Genomic DNA, 24,580 nt, shown 5'->3' on the forward strand with positions numbered 1-24,580 from the left:
TGATTAACGTTGTGAAATATCAGGGCGGTAATTGAAGTTTTGTTAATTTCAGGGGGATAATTGATGAAACTTACAATTTCAGGGGGAAAATTGACTATTTACGCACAGTTTATATAAATCATTAAGGCTTATAACATTAGAGCTTACATAATAAACTCTTATACTTGATAAGCTATTTATGTTTGGATATGTACACAAAAAAGTACTTACATAAATTGAAGTGTTTGGATGTGACATTACATAAGCAATTATCGAAATTTTAAATATTTTTAACTAACAAAAAAAATTAAAGAATCGAACCACAATATCAAGATTTTTTTTTTTTTTATAAAATCAATCAAGATGTAAAAAAAATATTATAATATAAAAATTATAATTATATATATAGTATAATCAATATTCGTCCTTAAAAAAAATATCAATATTCATATAAGACTAACATTAGATAAGTATATAGTTACGTAACAAAAAAATATTAATATTTAGTTTCATTTTGTTACGTAAAAAAAAATAATAAAAATCTTCCTTAAAAAAAAATTCTTAGTTACGTGTGTTAATTTAGTAAGATAAGTATATAGCAATTTTGTTACTCATGCACTGCCAAAGATAACTAACATTATAATTAAAATATATGTTTTGAAAAAGTGGATCCAGAGAGAATCGAAGGAGGTTACATAAATTCATAAGCTCCTTGTTAAGCCGGAGGGTAAGCTGAAAATTTAGGCTTATTAAAATATGACACAAGCAGCTTATGAAACTATGATAAGTTATTTTTATTTATTTACCCAAACACCTTTAAAAAGGCTTATGGGAGTAGATAAGCTCACATAAGCTCAAAATAAGCCAATCCAAACGGGCCTTGGTCTTTAAAAAAATTATGATATATTAATTTTGTCGTTAATTGTCAATGAAGATTGACTCTTCGTATGTTGAAGGTCGTGAATTCAACTCTTGATATCGATGTGAAAATCTCACTATTTACTAATATATGATCAGGAAGTGTTCTTTGAACTATGAGGCTTGTCTAACCCTCAAGCCAAACTCACGTTAATTTTATGTAAAAAAATAAAATAAAAATATTGTTGTCAATTTATGTGGTTGCCCGTGTGTGTTTAATACAAACCTGAATGGCACTGGTTTAAAATACTCAATCCAGTTACCCATTAAGAAAGTCCAATGGCAGAATCTAGTAGAAACAAGACAACAAGGCCCAACTAGTTGCATTCAAGATTCTTTTCATTTATTAGTCTCTCCATTTCTTTAATTTGAAAAGATAAAGACACAAAAAAATTTAAAAATAATCAACAGTATTGGGACTCACTTCATACTTTTTTGTATTTATCTCTTACTAAGTGTTTGTTTGGTTGTGCGGTGAATAGAATTGATTTTGATAGAATTGATTTTGTAGAATTGATTTTGGTTAAAATTAATTCTAACTAAAGTGGTTTGTGTTTGAATACATTCATGTAAAAATGAGTTGAACTTTAAACATGTGTGTGGGAATCAATTCTAGAATCAAAAGCTACAAATTGTAGCTTAAGTAGAATCAATTCTACTCGATAACAACCAATCATGTCAGAATCAATTTTTGAAGGTTGATCCCTCTAATTACTTCAAAGTACATGTACATCTAACCCTAACCATAATGGTTAGTCGTCAAACTGACTTAGTTATTTGGTTACTTGCTCGCTAAGTAACTTAGCTACATCTAACTAACTTGTGAATAACAACAACTAACTCACAACATACACCACAACCTTAGCCTATACAATCATATTGATTTGAATTATTCCTCAACAGACTAAAGATATGAGATTCAAGATGGGGCTAGATTAGGCACGATTGAGGAATCTGAAGTGTCTCAATACCCTAAAAATGTCATTATGGTATAGATCAAGGTGCTTATTGATACAATGAAACCTATTAAATCAGGAATGTTTAAAGGGGAATCATATGTAGGAAACAATTGGAATTGATTTTAGGTATGAAAAACTTCCTGATTTTTGTTTCTGATGTGTAATTGTTGGCCACTATGAAGACTTCTGCAAAAGTAAACACAATACTCCATTGACCCCAACTATGTGAATCCTTTGAACCCAGGTTCCTTTTGCTATTGTTAATGCCTAATAACAATAAATAATACTCCTTCCGTCCCTTAATATTTGACACAATTAACCTTATTACGCATGTCAATGCATAACTTTGAGCTTAAATATCTTGAATAATATATTAGAAAAAATTATGAAAATTTGATATTTTGAAAATATTCATCGAGACGAATCTAACGACATCTTATATAATGTTATTTATCTTTGTATATTAGTTGAAAAATACGGTCAAAGTCAATTAGATCAAAATTAAAAAAATTCCAAATGAATCACGTATTAAGGGATGGAGGGAGTATATTGTAAATTCATGTTAAAAGCTTAGATGCACTCACTTTTCCTCTAAAAACATGTTACGGACTATAATTATTTCGCTGGTTGAAAATAATAGACAACAAAAATATGGCCCAGTCTAATCCATGTAGGTGGTGCTTAAAAACAATTCACATGCTGAATTAATAGAAATTCTCCATGGCCTTAATTTGGCCAAGAACAAAGTCCATCGAATTATGTTTTGTTTTTCTAATCTGTCACTTTCAAATTTCAATACAACATTAAATGTTGTTTTGCCTTTATTAACTGTCACTTTCAAATTTCAATACAACATTAAATGTTGTTTTGCCTTTATTACCATTGATTATTTATTGTAGAGAGAAATATATGAAATGAGATATTAAATGATGAAGGTTATTATAGGAAAAATATGAACTGTTGCATCAAAAGTAGTAAAAAGTATTTGTTGTCTTGGTTTGTGTAAAAAACTCAAAAGTGACAATTAAAAAGAAACGGATGGAGTATTTTGAAGCGAGTAAATAGTCAATTACCCCCATAAAATTGTAAGTTTCGTCAATTACCCCCCTGAAAATAACAAAACTTCAATTACCCCCCTGAAATTGCACAACGTTGATCAATTTCACCATCCGTCAAATTTTTCTGTTAGTTAACATGACGTTTTGCAAATACCCCCCCTGAAGTTTTGCACTTATGTGCAAAATGCCCCCTGAACTTGAAAATTTATATATTTTTTTCTTATCCTTAAAAAAGACTGCATTATCACTGAATTGTGGAGCATATTAGCTAAGTTTTGACGATATATAACCATATATTGACAATATTGTAGAACAAATTGGCAGTATTTGGTAAACCCTACAATAATGTTCAAAACTCAAGAATATTTACAAAACAAACATAAAAGTAATTCTTTGTTCCAACATCAGATGTTGTTTTTTCTTTTTCAAGTTGTCCTTAACCCCATTAGAGATCAAAAGGATGGTGGCTATCATGTTTTTTTATTCTCTTAAAAAAACATAATGAAATATATATAATATAATATTATTACCATTCCTTTGAATCCTAACGGGGGAAGAAGACCATGATTCCTTCAAGATTCTTTATAAAGTGAGAGAAGTAACAAGTTTATGTATTTTTTTCTTGAAAGTGAGAGAAGTGTGTTGATGGTGTGCACCGCTCACAATATAAAGAAAGTGGAAATTTTTGGTGTGGTTAAAATTAAGGTTTAAATGTGTCATTGGTCCCTGCACTTTCATTAAATTTTGACATTGGTCCTTGCACTTTGTAAAAATATTGGTATTGGTCTCTCTGTTAACTTTCTGTTAAAAAAAACACAAAACCAACGGAGTGCCACGTGGCCCAATCATTTCACGCCACGTGGCACCAATATCAATATTTTTACAAAGTGCAGGGACCAATACCAATAGTTTTGTGTTTTTTTTAACAGAAAGTTAATAGAGGGACCAATACCAATATTTTTACAAAGTGCAGGGACCAATTCCAAACAAAAAAAAGTGTAGGGACCAATGCCAAAATCTGATGAAAGTGCAAGGACTAAAGGCATATTTAAACCTAAAATTAACAATAACAAAGCCATATACTTTGACATCTTGGTAATTCTTGGTTATGCCAATCATGTATTATTTATGTGCTTCATTATGTATGACATGTATTAGTTTTCCATCTCACAAGTGTGGTTGTACTTTACTATGCTGACTTTCATATCGTTAGACTCTAATACATGGTTAATGTTTGATTGTTTAAAGGGACATATATGGTTGTATACCATCAAAACTTAGCTAATATGCTCCACAATTTAGTGATAATGCAATCACTTTTAAGGATAAGAAAAAAATATATAAATTTTCAAGTTCAGGAGGCATTTTGCACATAAGTACAAAACTTCAGGGGGGTATTTGCAAAACCTCATGTTAACTAACAGAAAAATTTGACGGAGGGGGTAAATTGATCAACGTTGTGCAATTTCAGAGGGGTAATTGAAGTTTTGTTAATTTTAGGAGGTAATTGAAGAAACTTACAATTTCAGGAGGGTAATTGACTATTTACTCATTTTGAAGCCTATTTCTAGGAACACATACATATGCATCATTGTTTTGAATTATTGATTAACCAACACAAAGCCCCACACTGTATTAATTGTAGTCAATACCATCAAATTGGTCTTCTAAACAAAATAACAAATGCTTCTATTTAATATATGTTTGTATCTAGTCCTCTCTCCGTCCCGTAATAGATGACCTATTTGAAAATGTGTAATTTTGACCTAATTTACTTTGACCATATTTTTCTACTAATATACAAAGATAAATAATATCATATAAGATGTCGTTAGATTCATCTCGATGAGTATTTTCAAAATATCAAATTTTTATTATTTTTTCTAATATATTATTCAAGATATTTAAACTCAAAATTATGTATTGACATGCGTAATAGGGTCAACCATATCAAGTATGAAATGCTATTGTCATCACTGCTTATGTGCTGTGGTTTTCCTATGCTTTTTAATAAAAAGTGATGCATTTACAACCAATGCAAGATCAATTTAAAGGAATGCCTTTGTGAAGCATGGACTTGGATTGGACCAATCTTCATATCTAGGAAGTGAAATTCTAAGAAAAAAAAATTCAGTATGCACATCCATAAACTCTAGTTGGTCTACTATTAAAGTGCATTGAAAATAGTTCTCGTGCATTACTATTTACTAATTCGAAATGTAGCAACTTATACTTACTGAATTAATCTTATATAATGTAATATTAATTAATGCGATTCAAAAGCATCAGTTTGTTCTACTTTGTCATTGCCTTTTTCACAGTATATCAGCATAACTTCTGTTATTTTAGGCAAAGAATTAGGCATTTGCATTGGTTCATCATGTTAAAATGAAACCATTACTAAATTGCCTGGCCTTCTAGATTGAAACCTTAAGAAGCGAAATTGTATAAACAGATTGCATAACAGTTTATAAGCAGAACCAACATTCCATAAAAGATGTTTGAACTTAATATACAAGCCACTTTCTACTTGATTCAAAAACACCTAGGTAACTAGGTTTCATGGGAGATATAAGGTTGATTTGCTCAGTAAGGTGAGATACAAGCCTTAGCTGTATTTATGTTATCACCGGTGACCATGCGAACGCCTATTCCTGCTGCTAAACATTTTTTAACAGCTTCCTTAACTCCACGGCGCACAGGATCCTTGATTCCCACAATGGCTATCAAAGCATATCCATTCTCAGGGATGTTGGTTTCTCCTTGTGTTTCATCTATGTCCTTGACAGCCAAACAAAGAGTTCTCAAAGCTTCATTGGCAAATCCATCTATAATGTCATTCACAATTTTTGCTTTCTCTTCAGGAAGATCAATAGTTGTTCCATTACTATCAATGAATTTATCACACATTTTCAGCATGATTTCTTTTATTTTATTAGAATCGGCAAAAAAAATTCACTACGAGCGCGTGTAAGTAACACAGCTAAAACTCGCGCTCAGAAATAGCAAATACAAGAGGCACTGATAGACCAGAAACCCCCAAAAACACAACAGTAGACACAAATGAGTCCAACAGAACAGAAATAAAATCTGCTGTCATCACAAAACAGGAACAAGCCAGCAACAAAACAGAAAAACATGAGGCTAGCATATACCGAACTACAATACAACAGAACAGCAGAACCGCATACAGCAAAACACCACATACCCCAGCCTCAACCTCCGCTGTACCGAAACAGTCCCATTAACACCTAAGACACTCGCTAGGACACGAACACCATTCGTAAACAAACTCGCCGGCACGTTCAAACGACTCAACATGCACCTCCACAACAAAACCTTAATCGCCTCCACTAACTCCGCCGCCCCACAAATTACATTATTAAAAATGCGATCATTCCTCACCCTCCAAATACTCCAATTAAACCGCGGCATGGCAAATCAATTGATACCCTTTACGAACCTTCTTATTTGTCACTGCTCCGTTCCAACACTCCCCGTGAACGCATAAGTTCGGCGGTGACACAAAGTTGAAATTAAGCCAAGTCAACAAAACCTTGCCACACCTCCGAGGCGAACACACAGTGAATAAATAAATGATTTGCCGACTCAATCTTCCCCTCACACAAAACACAATTTAAAGAAGCTTCTGGTGGAAGCACATGCCTGTGCGCCAAATTCACTTTTGACGGTATTCTATCATGAAAAAGCTTCCAAGAGAAGGCCACCACTTTGGACGGTGCCGGACTTTTCCAAATATTTGAAAACACCTTACCTCGGACCTCCGATATCATTCTCTCCTCAAGCATTCTACCCTCCAACTTCTTATACAGACTTCACCGTAAAGACTCCGCTCTCTTCCAATCTCCAAACCCAAACATCCTCCTCTAGAGTCCCTCTAAAGCCTTCCAACTCCACCAACGACTCCCTTATCAAATCATTCTCCCAAACAAAAAGAGTGTCTCCAAGAAAACGACCAATGACATTCCCTCGTATTAAAATCCCCCAAATCGGCAACATTTCTGATGCACCTTTGCAGAAAGCTCGGACCCCTCCATCAGGAAGACCTACTAGCACCGACATCTTCTTCCTGTCTGAATTGAAAGGCTCAACCTTAAGTACCTTACAGGATCTACGCTGTGCATTGAAATCACCACCTGAAACCAAGCCAAATTCCAATAATGCTGATTCTGTTGGTGTTCCCAGTATTGTCTGTTTTCCTTCATTGTCTTTAACTACTTCCGAAGAAGTATTCTGAAATATAGCCTGCAAAAGGATGCTTAGAACTTCATCAGAAATCTCTGATTTCAACTTATCGGTACTTTCATCACCTTTCATCTCCACAGTCTTTTCACATATCCAAATTTTATCAACCACCATATGGTTGGTCATCAACGTTCCTGTCTTATCAGTGCAAATGCAACTAGCTGAACCCATAGTCTCACATGCAGAAAGATGTCTGACAAGCGCCCTATCATTCATTAATTTTTTCATTGCAAAAGCAAGACTAAGTGTTACAGCTAACGGTAATCCTTCAGGAATCGCAACAACTATTACAGTTACAGCAATAGCAAACTAATCTAGTAGCTTCAGTGCAATGATATAGCATATTCACTAATAAACACTAAAAAACTTAAAAATAATTCTCAGTAATTGATATTTTTGTTTTAAGATATACAGATTGACGGCTTATGTTTCATTATGAACAAAAAAAACTTGTGTTCGTACAACATATTTATCCAAAACTTCACAGGACGATGCACAGAAACACTTAACGATTTGCATATTTAGCAGCCAAACCTGTTTGCAATTACTTCATCTGATATGATTTTTTTTTCCATGTCCTCACCAATGTAAGACCATCATGGACCATACTATCTAGTTATTATTGAAACTGCAAAGTAATTAGATATATAGTAGAGCATAAAGGGTGCCACCACAAAATTAAGTAATTATATATAAATATATAGATAATTAAAGAGCATACTATGTGCCACAAATAAAGAGCATAAAATCAGAGCCGAGTATCCCTTAATCAGAAAAGCATATGAAATTGAAATGGAAAAACTACACCAGACAAATAAATGGATCTCAAATTCTGAAGTATTGGAGCAAAAAGCACAATTTCAGTCATTAACTTCAGGAATAATCCTCCACCTAACAAGATTAAGTCGGAAATTAACATAACAATTAACTTACTAACATTAACTGACTTCAACTATCTAGTGATATGAGCGATGAAAGAATCCATTTCCATACGAGAAACTCCGCCTTCATCCATCGACATACCAATAGCATTTTTAAGTTTCATTGCTCTCTCTCGCATCTCATCACCTTCCATTGTATCCATCAACGTTCTAACAACATTCTCAATATCTGAAGCAGTAACCAACTCATGTCTTTTAGCCCAATCCATCACAACCAAACCAATCTTTAACACTTGTGTTATGAAAACACAGTTTCTTGGCTGGTCAGAATGCATAGGCCATGCTGCTATTGGCACCCCCATTGAAATGCTCTCTAAAGTAGAGTTCCATCCGCAATGACTCATAAACCCTCCTGTTGAAGGGTGGCTTAGAATTTCCAACTGGGGTGCCCAATCCCTCACAACAAACCCCATTCCTTCAACTCTCTCTTCAAACCCTTTTGCAAGTTCACCTCTTTTCCCTTCATTTCCATCAAATATGTCTCCTTTATCAGCATCTCTCAACACCCAAATGAACTTTATCTTGCTTTGTTCCAACCCAGTTGCAATCTGTTCAATTTCTTCATCTGTCAAGGTTGTTGTTGTTCCAAAAGATACATATATAACTGAGTTTGGTTCTTGTTTATCAAGCCATTCCATACATAAGTGCCTACCCTTTGAATCTTTCTTCTTCTCAATGGTAAGAGGGTTGAAGGGTCCAACTGCCCAATGCTTCTTACTGCAAGTGATTCTCTCTATCAACTCCAAGTAAGGACTTTCAATAACTCTACTTGTATTATAGATGCTTCCATCACTGAATTCATAGAATTCACTTTGTGCATTAATGAAGTCATATATTTCGGTTGTGAAGCATCCTTCCATAGAAGGAACATCAATAATATGCGAGCTTTCAAATGGAGGTTTTCCCACTTTCTCCCAAATGGAAGTGAAAATTGAAAAAGCACATGTACTAAGAAACGAGTAATTCTCAACATTTGCTATGTTTTTAGCATCTTGTACCACTGATGCCATTAAACTATCATGAATCACAACGACCTTTTCGAAAACAGATGAAAGTGAATGCATGAGTTCTGCCACTGGTTCACGAAGATGTGAAGAGGCTACAAAAGAAGGAACCATATGAGAAGGAAATTTGTTCTCTGTATTTGGGTTAGGAGGAGGTGAAACAAAGGGAGGAGCTTTGAAGTGATGAAAATGGATGTTTGAAATGGAGTTTGGATCCCAACCTTGGACACGAGTTGTGGCTTGACGGTTGTGTATGGAAGTGCCAACATAGTGGACAGGTATGTTGTGTGATAAGATTAAGCGTGAGAAGTGTAGAAGCTGATTCAAATGGCCTTGTGCTGGGAAAGGTACCACAACAATCACCACTTGGTTTTTTGAATTGTTTTGGCCATTGGAAGCCATTGATGAACTTTTGTGGCTAGAAACTAGTGTTGAAATTTGAAACAGGATAATTAACTACGTATGTCTTGGATATGTATTTATAGAAAAATTCATATACATAGTGTATGTTTGGTTTTATCTTTGGAGGGATCAATATTCATATACAATATACCATGTTGAATTTATTTTGACATGTTTAAATGTTTTGTATGTAGAATTTTCTTTCATAGTTTATTCCAACTTAAATATAGAATTTATAACTTTTGACTTCTAATATGATTATATAAATACTTGTTCAAAAAAAAAAAATATAATTATATAAATATATAAACCAAATACAAACTTAGTTGTAATGTATAATTGATATCTCTAGTCGATGACAAACTTTCTTTCTCGGTGAAAGAAAGCTAAGAGAATACGATGCAACAAACCAAGTGTTAAGATAATTACATGCAACAAATCAAATGTTATTTATGCAATAAATCAAATGTATAACATGCAACAAGCCAAATATCAAGATAATTACATGCAACAAATCAAGTATTATTTATACAATAAACAAAATGTATAACATGCAATAAGTCAAGTGTCAAAATAATTACATGCAACAAATCAAATGTTAGTGTGCCTCGTACAATCAGCCAAAGAAAATTGCTTTTCTCCCATCACGTTTTACTCACTCCCAACTGAACTTCCCAAAATATTTTCCACGTAACTTAAGTCACAAGTGTTAAATTCAACGTGATTTAAGTCACATTGAACTATACACCTACGTGACTTAAGTCACACTGAATCACGTTATGAACACCAACCTAAAATAACTTTGGTTTACTCATGGTATCTTATAAATGATTTTATACAATCATGAGAATGTATATTTGCCTAAACCATTATGCCTAACTATTATTGTCTTTATTTGATTCTTATATAATAGTACTAATAGAACGTACTACTGCTAGATGTTTAGTGTAAGACTATTTGTTGTTCCAAATATCTAGTGGACATAATTTTACACGTCATTTGTGTTTGTTTGAGGAACATTTTTCTTTTGTCATGATTATAAGGTTGGAAGTTCCTATCTCACTTTAAAATATGGTTGAATGCAAACACTGTTTCTTACATGAGTAAAAGACATAGCGAAATTTCAAAAAATTCCAACCATACACGTGTCAGAAATAGCACAACTGTGATGTACCAGCGAAGTTACGTCTTAGTTCCCCCCTCGCATAAAGCATGGTGGCCATTTAGCTTGGATCCATGAAGTTTTGGTTTAAGATGGACCAATTTTTTTTTTAACCTTTAAATTGAATCAACAATCAATTTTTATCATGGTCCACCCACACCAAATACAACCCATTAATACATAATACTTCCTCTGTCCTAAATTGTATGTCGCTTTAGAAAAAAATTGTCCCAAATTATATGTCGTTTTACAATACCAATGCAACATTAATGTTATTTTTCCTATTGTAACCTTAACGATTTATTACTCTCTTTTTTTTCAATTATTTCATTTATCTTTTTCATATTATTTATTTAGGACAATTTTGTAAAACAACTCATAATATCTCTTTTCCACACGATATTAATTGAATTTCTTAATATGTTTGAAATGCTCAAAACGTCGTACAATTTGAGACGGAGGGAGTAAAATGTAAATGACATAAAAGAACATTCGTAATTCATAATAAAATGTAAATCAATTAATATTTAAGATATTTAATAATTTAAATTAATCAATTTAATATATATTTTACATATTAATAAATTAATTTTTAAATTTTTTGGTCAAAATACTTAATTAATTTCTTTTGATTAAATTATATTTTTAATTTAATTCATTTCAATTTTTATATTTCATTTCAATTAAATAAATTATTATCAGTTTTTTTTTTTATAATATTTCAGTTTTAAGATTTATTTTACGTGTATCAGAATTTTTTCATTAATATTTAAGTATACAATTTTATTTTAAAAACAAAACAAAAAATAAGAAACCCATAAGATTAAAAACAAAAATATTAAAGAAAGAAGAATAACAACAACAACAATTCAGTTATTTAATAACATAAGCAACAACAACTAGATTTTTTTTCCTAAAAAAAAACCAATTGAATACTTATTTAATTCATGTTACTTATTTTTTTTAAGAAATTTAATTCATATCGCTTCAAAACAAAATAAATTAATTCATATATTACTTAAAAACTCGATCAATACAAAGTGCAGTAAGAAAAAGACTACTTTTTTTTTTTTTTTTAATTATTAGTATTCATAACAAAGAATATTGATTATTTTTTTTGTCACACATTTTTTATCATGGTCTACTTTCAGTGAGTACTCATACCAATTTTTTTTAAATTTGGTTGATTATTTTTTCTTTGCTAAATGAAAAAAAAAAAGTGTGACAAAAAAAATAGAGAGATTAAATGAGAGTTATAGAGAGGATGGGTGAGATTTGGTGTTTATAGATCATGATAAAATTTGGTGGGTTCATCATGTTGTTATGAGTACTAAAAATTAAAAAAAAAGTTGTCTTTTTCTTACGGCACTTTATTTTTTAATTAAAAAGTACTCATACCAATTTTTTTTTAAATTTGGTTGATTATTTTTTTTAATTTTTAGTACTCATAACAAAGAATATTGATTATTTTTATGAGAAAATGTTAAAAGTTTAATATGATTCTTAAAAACAATGAAATTCTGTTTTTCCTTATGAAATGATGTTTTCTAAAATATAATTATCAACAAAAAGCTATTTAGTTCCTAAAATGATCATTAATTTTATAAATTTATGAAGCAAGAGTATCGGCACCCCTCAATTTGTGAGGTGTACCGTAGAAGTTCCCATTAAATTGACTATATTATTAGAAATCATTCATTAAACAATCGGTTAGAAGAAATAATTTACTATCATTTAATAGAATACAATAGTGTTTTAAAAAACTGAATCGATTTATTAATTGACTATATAATTAATGAAGGGTTTAACCATAAAAAGTAGTGAAAATTAAGATCAACACAATATAAGCATATACAATCAACAAACATACCAAACAACATAAATAGAACCTCATGTTGGTGTTCGAAACATGATTAAGCGTGACTTAAGTCACGTTGAATTTAACACCTGCGTGACTTAAGTCATATGAGGTATTTTGGAAAGTTCAGTTAGGAGTGAGCAAAATGTGATGAGAGAAGAGCAATTTTCTAAGCCAAATGCGTCACATGCTAGATAACAACGTGTGAATGTGTGGATCCTACAATACTTGGGCTTGGATCAAAAGAAATTTGATATTTTGGGAAGTTAATTGGATTTTAGATTTAACTAGACTCTAAGCCGTGAGATGTAGGGTTTTGTAACACCCATACTAAACTATCTAGAATATTTAGAAGGGTATTAAACATAAAAGTACTGTATACATTAAAATTAGGAAAATTTCTTTCGAATGAATACATCTATAATACAAATTCATACATCCAAAAAGTATAACATTCGACAAATATATACTTCTGGTACAACACAGACTACGTATGGAAAATATCCAAGACTGGTACGAATAGGTGTATATAAAGGTAAATCATCCGTTCCTCCTGCTGATCTTCAGCACGAACCCTTCTACTTGCGAACAACCTGCTCATCTGAAAATAAATAAAGGGATTGGGGTGAGACAGGAGGTCTCAGTGAGTTCCACCTATCCTAGGTTGTAGGCGACTTCAGGGAACCTATAATCGCCATCTGTCTTTACATGATCCTGTTGGAACAAAATGTGTTTCACAATGAACCTTATTGAGTTTTGATGATAACAAGGTATTAAAAATTGTCAATTGGTTATTACTAATTATTGTTCAAGTTTACAGGACCAAAGGCTAGTCAAGTAATTTCAATAGGTCTTGGAAGAACAATGAAAAGCAAACGAATTCCAAGCATCTGAAGAAAACTACTCCTGAAGCTGAAGTGCTTCTGAAGTGATGACGTCATCAGAAACAGAAGGTCATCAGAAGCAAAGGTTTTCATCAGAAGCAATATCTTCACCAGAAGCTACGTTTGATCCTTTAATCAAACTGAAGATTCAAAGTAGCTGATTCTCAATTCAGTCTTATCCAAGAAGAACGAAGAATTGAAAGGGAGGTACCAACGGATATATGGATAGCACTGAGCACTTGTCTCTCGTTAATAGAGTTGACAAAGTACAAGTGTACAACCACTACCTCCACTACTCTGTTTTTGTCTACGCTACAAGACAAGACAACAGCCATGCCTGCAGAATTTGTGCCTTCAAGATGGGAATGAATTTGAAGCTTATTCTTCAAAGGACTACACCCAAATCAGGCAAAGGATTACTGGTGGATGATCAAAGGATTTCAAACGACTCTTTAGACGTGCTGATTATCTCAACGTCTCTTTCACGCCTCTATATAAAGGAGTGAAGACTTGAAGATAAAAGATAGAGATATACAAGTTCAAAAGCGCCAAAACTCTGTCAAATTGATTCTACAAAGCACACTGAATTTCTGCACTGATTTGATACATCTTAGAAATTCAAAGTCTAGAGTCTTTATTGTATTGTATTGTGAACACCACTGATTGTATATCAAGTGTTCAAGTCAAACTCAATTCTCTGTATTTTTGTTTGATCAGAAGTCTCTTGCCTGCGTGCTTGAGCATTAGAAGTCTCTTGCTTAGTGCTTGAGCATTGGAAGACTCTTGCGTGTGTGCTTGAGCATTTTTGTGAAGTCTCATACTTAGAAAGTATTGAGCATTTGTAATCTTTGTGATTATAGTGAAATCTCCTTGGAAGTGCAAGGGGGACTGGACTACTTCCGTGTTGTGGAAGGAACCAGGATAACTGCTTGTGTCTTTGTCTTTCTTTTCTCTGCTCTGTTCTTTTCCGCTGCATATCTAATTCTGATCATTTCATCAGAAGCACTCACAAACTGCTTCTGAAGGTTTATCAGAAGAAGATTTTTTAGAGAGAAAAAGAAAACACAATTCAACCCCCCTTCTTGTGTTTTTCACACCTTCAATTGGTATCAGAGCTTGCTCTGTTATCATAGCACTTAACCGTGTTACAGTTCAAGATCTATTAGAAAAACATGTCTGGAGGAGAGGAATCAGTTACTACAAAATACACAAGTGTCAAGCATGACTATGATACTGCTGACAAGAAAACAGACTCTGGAAAAGCTCCAAAGTTTAATGGAGATCCAGAAGAGTTTTCATGGTGGAAAACAAATATGTACAGCTTTATCATGGGATTGGATGAAGAGCTATGGGACATACTGGAAGATGGAGTTGATGATCTGGATTTAGATGAAGAAGGAGCTGCTATAGACAGAAGAATACATACTTCTGCTCAGAAGAAGCTTTATAAGAAACACCACAAGATAAGAGGAATCATTGTGGCTTCTATACCTCGCACCAAATACATGAAGATGAGTGACAAATCTACTGCGAAGGCTATGTTTGCTTCACTATGTGCAAACTTTAAAGGCAGCAAGAAGGTGAAAGAGGCTAAAGCTTTGATGCTAGTTCATCAGTATGAACTTTTCAGAATGAAGGATGATGAGAGTATAGAAGAAATGTACTCAAGATTTCAAACTTTAGTTTCTGGATTGCAAATACTGAAGAAAAGCTATGTTGCTTCTGATCATGTTAGTAAGATTTTGAGAAGCTTGCCTTCAAGATGGAGACCCAAAGTAACTGCTATTGAGGAAGCTAAGGATCTAAATACTTTAAGTGTTGAAGATCTTGTTAGCTCACTCAAAGTGCATGAAATGAGTTTAAATGAGCATGAAACCTCTAAGAAGAGTAAATCCATTGCTTTACCATCTAAAGGAAAGACTTCAAAATCTTCCAAAGCCTACAAAGCCAGTGAATCTGAAGAAGAATCACCTGATGGAGATTCTGATGAAGATCAATCTGTAAAGATGGCTATGTTGTCCAACAAGCTTGAGTATCTGGCAAGGAAGCAGAAGAAATTTTTGAGCAAGAGAGGTAGCTACAAGAACTCCAAGAAAGAAGATCAGAAGGGATGCTTCAATTGTAAGAAGCCTGGTCATTTCATTGCTGATTGCCCTGATCTTCAGAAGGAGAAATTTAAAGGCAAATCCAAGAAATCAAGCTTCAGCTCCAGTAAATTCAGAAAGCAAATCAAAAAGAGCTTGATGGCGACCTGGGAAGATTTGGATAGTGAATCTGGTTCTGATAAAGAAGAAGCAGATGATGATGCTAAGGCAGCCATGGGGTTAGTGGCAACAGTATCATCAGAAGCAGTATCAGAAGCTGAATCAGATTCAGAAGATGAAAATGAGGTATATTCCAAAATTCCTAGACAAGAACTTGTTGATTCTCTAAAAGAACTTTTATCACTGTTTGAACACAAAACCAATGAGTTGACAGATTTAAAAGAAAAATATGTTGATTTGATGAAACAACAAAAGACAACTCTATTGGAACTGAAAGCTTCTGAAGAAGAACTCAAAGGGTTTAACCTCATATCAACAGCATATGAAGATAGACTCAAGATTCTTTGTCAGAAGCTACAAGAAAAATGTGATAAAGGTTCAGGCAATAAACATGAGATTGCCTTGGATGATTTTATTATGGCTGGAATAGATAGAAGCAAAGTTGCTTCTATGATCTACAGCACATACAAGAACAATGGCAAAAGGATTGGATATTATGAGGAGAAATCCAAAGAATACAGTCTCAAGAGCTACTGTGATTGTATCAAGGATGGATTGAAATCCACCTTTGTGCCTGAAGGTACAAATGCTGTAACTGCTGTTCAGTCAGAACCTGAAGCTTCTGGTTCACAGGCTAAGATCACATCAAAGCCAGAAAATATCAAGTCCAAGGTTATGACAAAATCTGATCCTAAGAGTCAAAGGATTAAAATTCTGAAAAGATCAGAACCTGTTCCTCAGAGTCTGATTAAACCAGAATCTAAAATCCCAAAGCAAAAGGATCAGAAGAATAAAGCAGTTACTGCTTCTGAGAAAACAATACTAAAAGGTGTCAAACCTAAAGTATTGAATGATCAGAAGCCTCTCAGCATTCACCCTAAGGTACAAGGGAGGAAAAGTAAAGCCTCCAGAACTAACCCAAAAAGACCCATGAAGATATGGGTACCTAAATCCGAACTGGTTAAAAATGCAGGTGTGCCTAAGGGCAAGAGAGAAACAAAGGTCATGGTACCTAGACAGCGGATGTTCAAGGCACATGACTGGAGAGAAAGCTTTGTTCCTTACCCTTACAATGAAAGATGGAGGAGAAGTGAAGTTTGGTGGCAACCAGACTGGAAAAATCATTGGTACAGGTACTATTGGTAATTCCTCCATCTCAATTAATAATGTGTGGCTTGTAGATGGTCTGAAGCATAACCTATTGAGCATTAGTCAATTTTGTGACAATGGGTATGATGTAATGTTCAGTAAGACCAACTGCACACTAGTCAACAAGGGTGACAAATCCATTACATTCAAGGGAAAGAGAGTTGAGAATGTCTATAAAATAAATTTCTCTGATCTGGCTGATCAGAAGGTAGTTTGCCTTCTGTCAATGAATGATAAAAAATGGGTATGGCATAAAAGGTTGGGACATGCTAATTGGAGATTAATTTCTAAAATTAGTAAGTTACAACTGGTCAAAGGATTGCCTAACATTGATTATCATTCAGATGCACTTTGTGGTGCATGTCAGAAAGGGAAAATTGTGAAAAGTACTTTCAAATCTAAAGACATTGTATCAACCTCCAGACCCTTAGAATTACTCCATATTGATCTTTTTGGTCCAGTTAATACTGCATCTTTATATGGAAGTAAATATGGATTAGTCATTGTTGATGATTACAGCAGATGGACTTGGGTAAAATTCATTAAAAGTAAAGACTATGCATGTGAAGTGTTTAGCAGTTTCTGCACTCAAATACAATCTGAAAAAGAATTGAAAATTTTGAAAGTCAGAAGTGATCATGGTGGAGAATTTGAAAATGAGCCATTTGAACTTTTTTGTGAAAAACATGGGATTCTCCATGAATTTTCTTCTCCTAGAACTCCACAACAAAATGGGGTTGTAGAGAGAAAGAACAGAATCTTACAAGAAATGGCCAGAACCATGATCCATGAAAACAATTTAGCTAAACATTTCTGGGCAGAAGCAGTTAATACTTCATGTTATATTCAAAATAGGATCTATATCAGACCTATGTTGGAGAAAACTGCATATGAACTCTTTAAAGGAAGAAGACCCAATATCTCTTACTTTCATCAGTTTGGATGTACTTGTTACATCTTAAACACTAAAGACTATCTGAAGAAATTTGATGCCAAGGCTCAAAGAGGAATCTTTTTAGGTTACTCTGAAAGGTCAAAGGCGTACAGAGTGTATAATTCAGAAACACATTGTGTTGAAGAATCTATGCACGTAAAATTTGATGATAGAGAGCCTGGAAGTAAAACTCCAGAGCAAAGTGAAAGTAATGCAGGTACAACTGATTCTGAAGATGCATCAGAATCTGATCAACCTTCTGATTCTGAAAAGTATTCAGAAGTTGAATCTAGTCCAGAAGCTGAAATCACTCCAGAAGCTGAGTCTAATTCAGAAGCAGAACCTAGTCCAGTAGTACAGAATGAAAATGCTTCTGAGGATATTCAAGATAACACTCAGCAGGTTATTCAACCTAAATTCAAGCACAAATCTTCACACCCTGAGGAGCTAATCATTGGAAGCAAAGATAGTCCTAGAAGAACAAGATCACATTTCAGACAAGAAGAGTCATTAATAGGATTGCTTTCAATAATTGAGCCTAAAACTGTTGAAGAAGCTCTCTCAGATGATGGATGGATATTAGCTATGCAAGAAGAGCTAAATCAGTTTCAAAGGAATGATGTGTGGGATCTGGTACCCAAACCTTTTCAGAAGAACATTATTGGAACAAAATGGGTATTTAGAAACAAGCTGAATGAACAAGGAGAAGTAACCAGAAAAAAAGCCAGACTTGTTGCTCAAGGTTACAGTCAACAAGAAGGCATTGATTACACTGAAACATTTGCTCCAGTTGCAAGATTGGAAGCAATCAGGTTACTTCTATCCTATGCAATTAATCATGGCATAATATTGTATCAAATGGATGTCAAAAGTGCTTTTCTTAATGGTGTCATTGAAGAAGAAGTATATGTCAAACAACCTCCTGGGTTTGAGGATCTTAAGCATCCTGACCATATCTATAAACTTAAGAAATCACTATATGGCTTGAAACAAGCTCCCAGAGCTTGGTATGATACACTAAGTAATTTCTTAGTTAAAAATGATTTTGAAAGAGGACAAGTTGACACAACACTCTTCAGAAGGACTCTTAAGAAGGACATTTTGATTGTACAAATATATGTTGATGATATAATATTTGGTTCTACTAATGCATCTCTTTGCAAAGAATTTTCTAAGTTAATGCAGGATGAATTTGAAATGAGTATGATGGGAGAATTGAAGTTCTTTCTTGGAATTCAAATCAACCAAAGTAAAGAAGGAGTATATGTTCATCAAACAAAATATACAAAGGAGCTTCTGAAGAAGTTCAAGCTAGAAGATTGTAAAGTGATGAACACTCCAATGCATCCAACCTGCACCTTAAGCAAAGAAGATACTGGAACAGTAGTAGACCAGAAGCTATACAGAGGTATGATTGGTTCTCTGTTATACCTCACTGCATCTAGACCTGATATTTTATTCAGTGTATGCTTCTGTGCAAGATTTCAATCAGATCCTAGAGAATCTCATTTAACTGCAGTTAAGAGAATCTTCAGGTATCTGAAAGGAACAACTAATCTTGGACTCCTGTATAGGAAATCCCTAGATTATAAGTTAATTGGATTCTGTGATGCTGATTATGCTGGTGACAGGATTGAAAGAAAATCAACCAGTGGAAATTGTCAATTCCTGGGAGAGAATCTGATATCCTGGGCAAGCAAAAGACAAGCAACTATTGCTATGTCTACAGCAGAAGCAGAATACATTTCAGCTGCAAGTTGTTGCACACAACTACTTTGGATCAAACATCAGTTGGAAGACTATCAGATTAATGCTAACAGTATTCCCATCTTTTGTGATAATACTGCTGCTATTTGTTTGTCAAAGAATCCAATTCTACATTCAAGAGCCAAGCATATTGAGATCAAACACCATTTTATCAGAGACTATGTTCAAAAAGGGATTTTAGATATACAATTCATTGATACTGAACATCAATGGGCTGATATATTTACAAAACCTTTATCTGTTGAAAGATTTGATTTTATTAAGAAAAATTTGAACATGCATTTTGTGTCTGATTGAAAAATTGCTTGCCTCTGAATAAGAAGTTTGGTTCTGAAGTCTATTCAGAAGCATTTAGTCCATCAGAAGCTCTTAACTGAGGTTCTGAGGAAAATGTGCTTCTGAAGATGACGTCAGCACTAAGACTTCAGAAGCGGTATTCTTTGCTTCTGAATAGCAAGGCTAGTGGGAACGTTGGCAGTTACTCTTGGTAACAGCTGTCTCATTACCCAAAAGTTAGTTTTCTGAAAAGTCTCTGACGTGGTCTATTTGTATTGGAGTATAACAAAAAGGGCAATGATGTTTTATTTGCTTTTAAACATACTAACACGCGCCCCCAATTTGTCATTAATGCTATGTTTGTTTGTCTCTTTTGAATTGCAAACGTTTTACTTAAAAACACTAAGTCAATTCACACACTACTCACTTCACAACAAACACTTCCATTTCTTTTCAAAACTTTCGTTGCTAAGAAACTTCAAAACCCTAGAACCCTCTTCAATCTTCAATCAATCAATGGAAAGTTCAAGTTCTGCTTTGGGTTCATCTTCAAACATGGAAATAGATACTCCTGCGTATGAGATAAAAGGAAGAACCATGTCTATTGAAGAATGGGAGTTAATCATTCAAGCAAAAAACCCAGTGGATTTCGCCTCCTTAACCCACCATGGATGCGACCTGGTAAGGTTCTACAAGAAACAAAAGTTAATGGGTTATTTCAGTCTTCTCAATGGTCCAACGTATGAAGTTCTGGTCAGACAATTCTGGGTAAGGGCTTCAATCTTTGACATTGATGCTGCTAGACAGGAAGAAGCTCAATTGATTCTGGTTGATCCTACTCTGAAGGGAAAAACCAGAGAAGAAATGGGTCTACTCTCCTTCACTGGTACAGAGATAAGATCAAATGTCATGGGTATTCCTGTAACCATAAATGAGCAGATTATTGCTCAAGCCATGGGAAGGGATACCTCTGGCAAGTACTTTGGAGAAGAGATTCCTAATCCAAGAACCAGCCCCTGGAAGGAAATTGTTAATAACACCATCTATGGATCTAAGGATGTTAAACCTTACAGCACCTTGAGCATTGAGAAGAAGTTGCTGCTGAAAATCCAAAATGAGAACATCTTTCCCAAAGGTGGAGGAAGTGATCAACCTTCACTTGGACACAAGGTTTTCCTGCATCACACCATCACTCAAGAGACCACGATGAATGTTCCTAAGTACATGTTCAAGTACATGATCAAGGAACTAAAGAAGAGTCAGATGGAGAACAGGAAGTTTGTTCCTTATGGAAGGCTGCTCTCTGTAATTTTTCAAGAAGGAGGAATACTAAGTGCCTTGAAGGATGTTGGCATTTATGATAACCAGAAGTTGGGAGCAGTCACTGGAAAGATAATCAATGGATCAACTCTTGTGAAGATGAAATTGATTCCAACAAATGCTCACAAGAAACTAGATTCTGATATGCATGAATCTGATGTCATATCTGATCTAGTCACTCATCACAACCCTATCTGCAAGAAGGATCCCCTTGATGTGCAAAGGACTTACATCATGGACTTCTACAAAACTTACAAGAAAAAGATTGACTTGAAAGATGTCCCTGAGGAGATGTATGGTGGTGCTTTGCCTGTGGCCAAAGGCAGAAAGTCCAAGAAAAAGCAGATCACCAAGGAGGAGTATCTTGCTGATGATGCTACTGAGAAGGGTACTCAGAAGCATCAAAAAGCTAAGAAGGAAAAATCAGCAATGTCCACTATTCAAGAGGAAGTGGAGGACTTGGATGAAGTTCCACTTATCAGGAAAAGGAAAAGGAGTGCTCAAGAAACAGCAGAACAACTTGCTTCTGAACGAGCTGCTTCTGAACAAGTTGATTCTGAAAAACCTCTAAGTCCTAAGAAGACAAGAGAAGCTGCTCTTCAAACCATCAGAAACAAGAGAACAAGAGATCTAAAAACTGCTGAAGGTAGCAAAGAAGATCAAGCTGAACAGCCAGAAGAAGAGCCATGTGCTAAAAAGGCTAAGAATAAGCCTAGTGTTATGCCAATGTATGTTCCTACAGCAGAACAATGGCTATATGCTAGGAATTATACTAGAACTGGGATGGCTAAGATGAAGGAGCTGAGACAGCAGAAGAAAAGAGAGGAACAACTTAAGGCTGCAGGGTATAAGCTAGCTCCTGAGAAGGCTGCTGAGTTTGCTGCATTGGCTGCTGAGGTTGAAAAGGAAACTGTTCAGGAGGGAGTGAAACTGCTTTCTCAAGCTTTGAAAGACAAGCAAGCTTCAGAAGCTACTTCTTCAGAACCAGCTTCTAAAGCTTCAGAAGCAGCTCTTCCAGAAGCTCACTCTTCAGGTACATCACTAAAAACTGACATCAGTACTCAGATTCCTGACCTTCCTTCTTCACTCTCATCATCATCCACTGAATCAGATGACCAACCCCTTAGTCAACACATAGAAAAACTTCTAAATATCAAACCCACAAAACTAACAGAGTTTGGAACTTTTGACTATGAGCAAACACAAATTGAATTTTCTAAGAACAGAATTAAACTCTGTGAGAAATTCAATTTGCCTGCTTCTCATCCTTTGTATCCAGTCATTCCATAAGCTGTTAGCATACAACATCCTCAACCCAACCAAGAACCTAACCAAACAAACCAACAAAATGACCAAACTCCACAAAGAGCCTCTGAAGTAGTTTCAGAAGCAACTACTTCAGAAATCCCCCAACAACAAGAATCCTCAACCCTTCACAACCTAGAAAAACATCTAGGTGGTGAAATGCAACCAACACTCACAAAGGCCTCTAAGACAGTCCCTGAAAAGACTGTTTTGGAAAACCAACAATCAGAAACTCAAACAGAACCCCAAACCATCCCTGACCATACTGTTCAGGAACAAACTGTTTCTGAACAAGTTGCTTCTGACCAAGAGCTTGGTGCTTCTGAACAGTCTGTTCATGAACATCATGACTCTGACCAACAACAAACAGCCTCTGACCATCAAACAACAGAACAACAACAACCAGCATCACCTTCTATAATAGACTTAACCTCTGACCAACCCTCCACATCTCATACAACTCAAACTGAACCCTCACCCATTCCTGACAATATCCTAGAGTCTGAGTATATAGATGAACAGCTAATCAGGCTTAGTGATGAGATTCAGACACTGATTCTTCGTAGAACAGTTCCTATACCTCCTATTCACTATCTTGATCAGTGGATGGATCTGAAGAAGAGTTTTGATGAGCTGCTGGATCAGCTAAGCACTAAGTGTGTCTCATCTCACTCTGCCATGCTGAAAAAGATGTTGGATGATATGCATGAAGCAGCTAAAGAGAAAGAGCTGAATTATGTGCCTCTGCTGGACATCACTCCTTTCTATCCAGAAGAAGAGTACATCACAAGGGCTGCAAGAATTCATGCTGGGTTTAAAAGAAGAATGAGAGAAAAGGATGAGCTACTTAAGAAGAAGGATGAGCAAATTAAGTATCTCTTGGAACAGATGTATAAGCAAGCCTAACCCTAGTTGCACACCCAAAACCTTTTTAAATAATTCTGATATTATTTATTTTTATGAGTATTTTATTGAAATTTAATTAATAAGAATAGAACTCAGGGGGAGCTTACAAACCTCACCTTAAAGATCTATTAGACTCAGGGGGAGCTTACAAACCCCTATCCCAGTGGTCAACTTATTAATTAGATCAACAACAATTGAACATTTTAAATACTATTGTTTGTCATCATCAAAAAGGGGGAGATTGTTGGAACAAAATGTGTTTCACAATGAACCTTATTGAGTTTTGATGATAACAAGGTATTAAAAATTGTCAATTGGTTATTACTAATTATTGTTCAAGTTTACAGGACCAAAGGCTAGTCAAGTAATTTCAATAGGTCTTGGAAGAACAATGAAAAGCAAACGAATTCCAAGCATCTGAAGAAAACTGCTCCTGAAGCTGAAGTGCTTCTGAAGTGATGACGTCATCAGAAGCATAAGGTCATCAGAAGCAAAGGTTTTCATCAGAAGCAATATCTTCACCAGAAGCTACGTTTGATCCTTTAATCAAACTGAAGATTCAAAGTAGCTGATTCTCAATTCAGTCTTATCCAAGAAGAACGAAGAATTGAAAGGGAGGTACCAACGGATATATGGATAGCACTGAGCACTTGTCTCTCGTTAATAGAGTTGACAAAGTACAAGTGTACAACCACTACCTCCACTACTCTGTTTTTGTCTACGCTACAAGACAAGACAACAGCCATGCCTGCAGAATTTGTGCCTTCAAGATGGGAATGAATTTGAAGCTTATTCTTCAAAGGACTACACCCAAATCAGGCAAAGGATTACTGGTGGATGATCAAAGGATTTCAAACGACTCTTTAGACGTGCTGATTATCTCAACGTCTCTTTCACGCCTCTATATAAAGGAGTGAAGACTTGAAGATAAAAGATAGAGATATACAAGTTCAAAAGCGCCAAAACTCTGTCAAATTGATTCTACAAAGCACACTGAATTTCTGCACTGATTTGATACATCTTAGAAATTCAAAGTCTAGAGTCTTTATTGTATTGTATTGTGAACACCACTGATTGTATATCAAGTGTTCAAGTCAAACTCAATTCTCTGTATTTTTGTTTGATCAGAAGTCTCTTGCCTGCGTGCTTGAGCATTAGAAGTCTCTTGCTTAGTGCTTGAGCATTGGAAGACTCTTGCGTGTGTGCTTGAGCATTTTTGTGAAGTCTC

At 34.7% G+C, this 24,580-nt stretch overlaps 2 protein-coding genes across 2 annotated transcripts; one reads left to right on the forward strand and one right to left on the reverse strand.

Moving 5' to 3' along the window:
• Nucleotides 1-7,939: 7,939 nt before the first annotated feature.
• LOC25491277 (zeatin O-glucosyltransferase) lies at nucleotides 7,940-9,591 on the reverse strand. The gene has a single exon (XM_013599159.3). It carries the CDS (start codon nucleotides 9,525-9,527, stop codon nucleotides 8,133-8,135), a length of 1,395 nt encoding a protein of 464 aa, XP_013454613.1. The 5' UTR covers nucleotides 9,528-9,591; the 3' UTR covers nucleotides 7,940-8,132.
• A 10,841-nt stretch (nucleotides 9,592-20,432) lies between these two features.
• LOC120578155 (eukaryotic translation initiation factor 5B-like) lies at nucleotides 20,433-22,431 on the forward strand. Its single transcript, XM_039830429.1, has 2 exons — nucleotides 20,433-20,502; nucleotides 21,464-22,431. The coding sequence occupies exons 1-2, from the start codon at nucleotides 20,433-20,435 to the stop codon at nucleotides 22,429-22,431; spliced, it is 1,038 nt and encodes a 345-aa protein (XP_039686363.1).
• The last annotated feature ends 2,149 nt before the right edge of the window (nucleotides 22,432-24,580 follow it).

The sequence above is a fragment of the Medicago truncatula genome, chromosome 1, assembly GCF_003473485.1.
Source record: "Medicago truncatula cultivar Jemalong A17 chromosome 1, MtrunA17r5.0-ANR, whole genome shotgun sequence".
NCBI lineage: Eukaryota > Viridiplantae > Streptophyta > Magnoliopsida > Fabales > Fabaceae > Medicago > Medicago truncatula.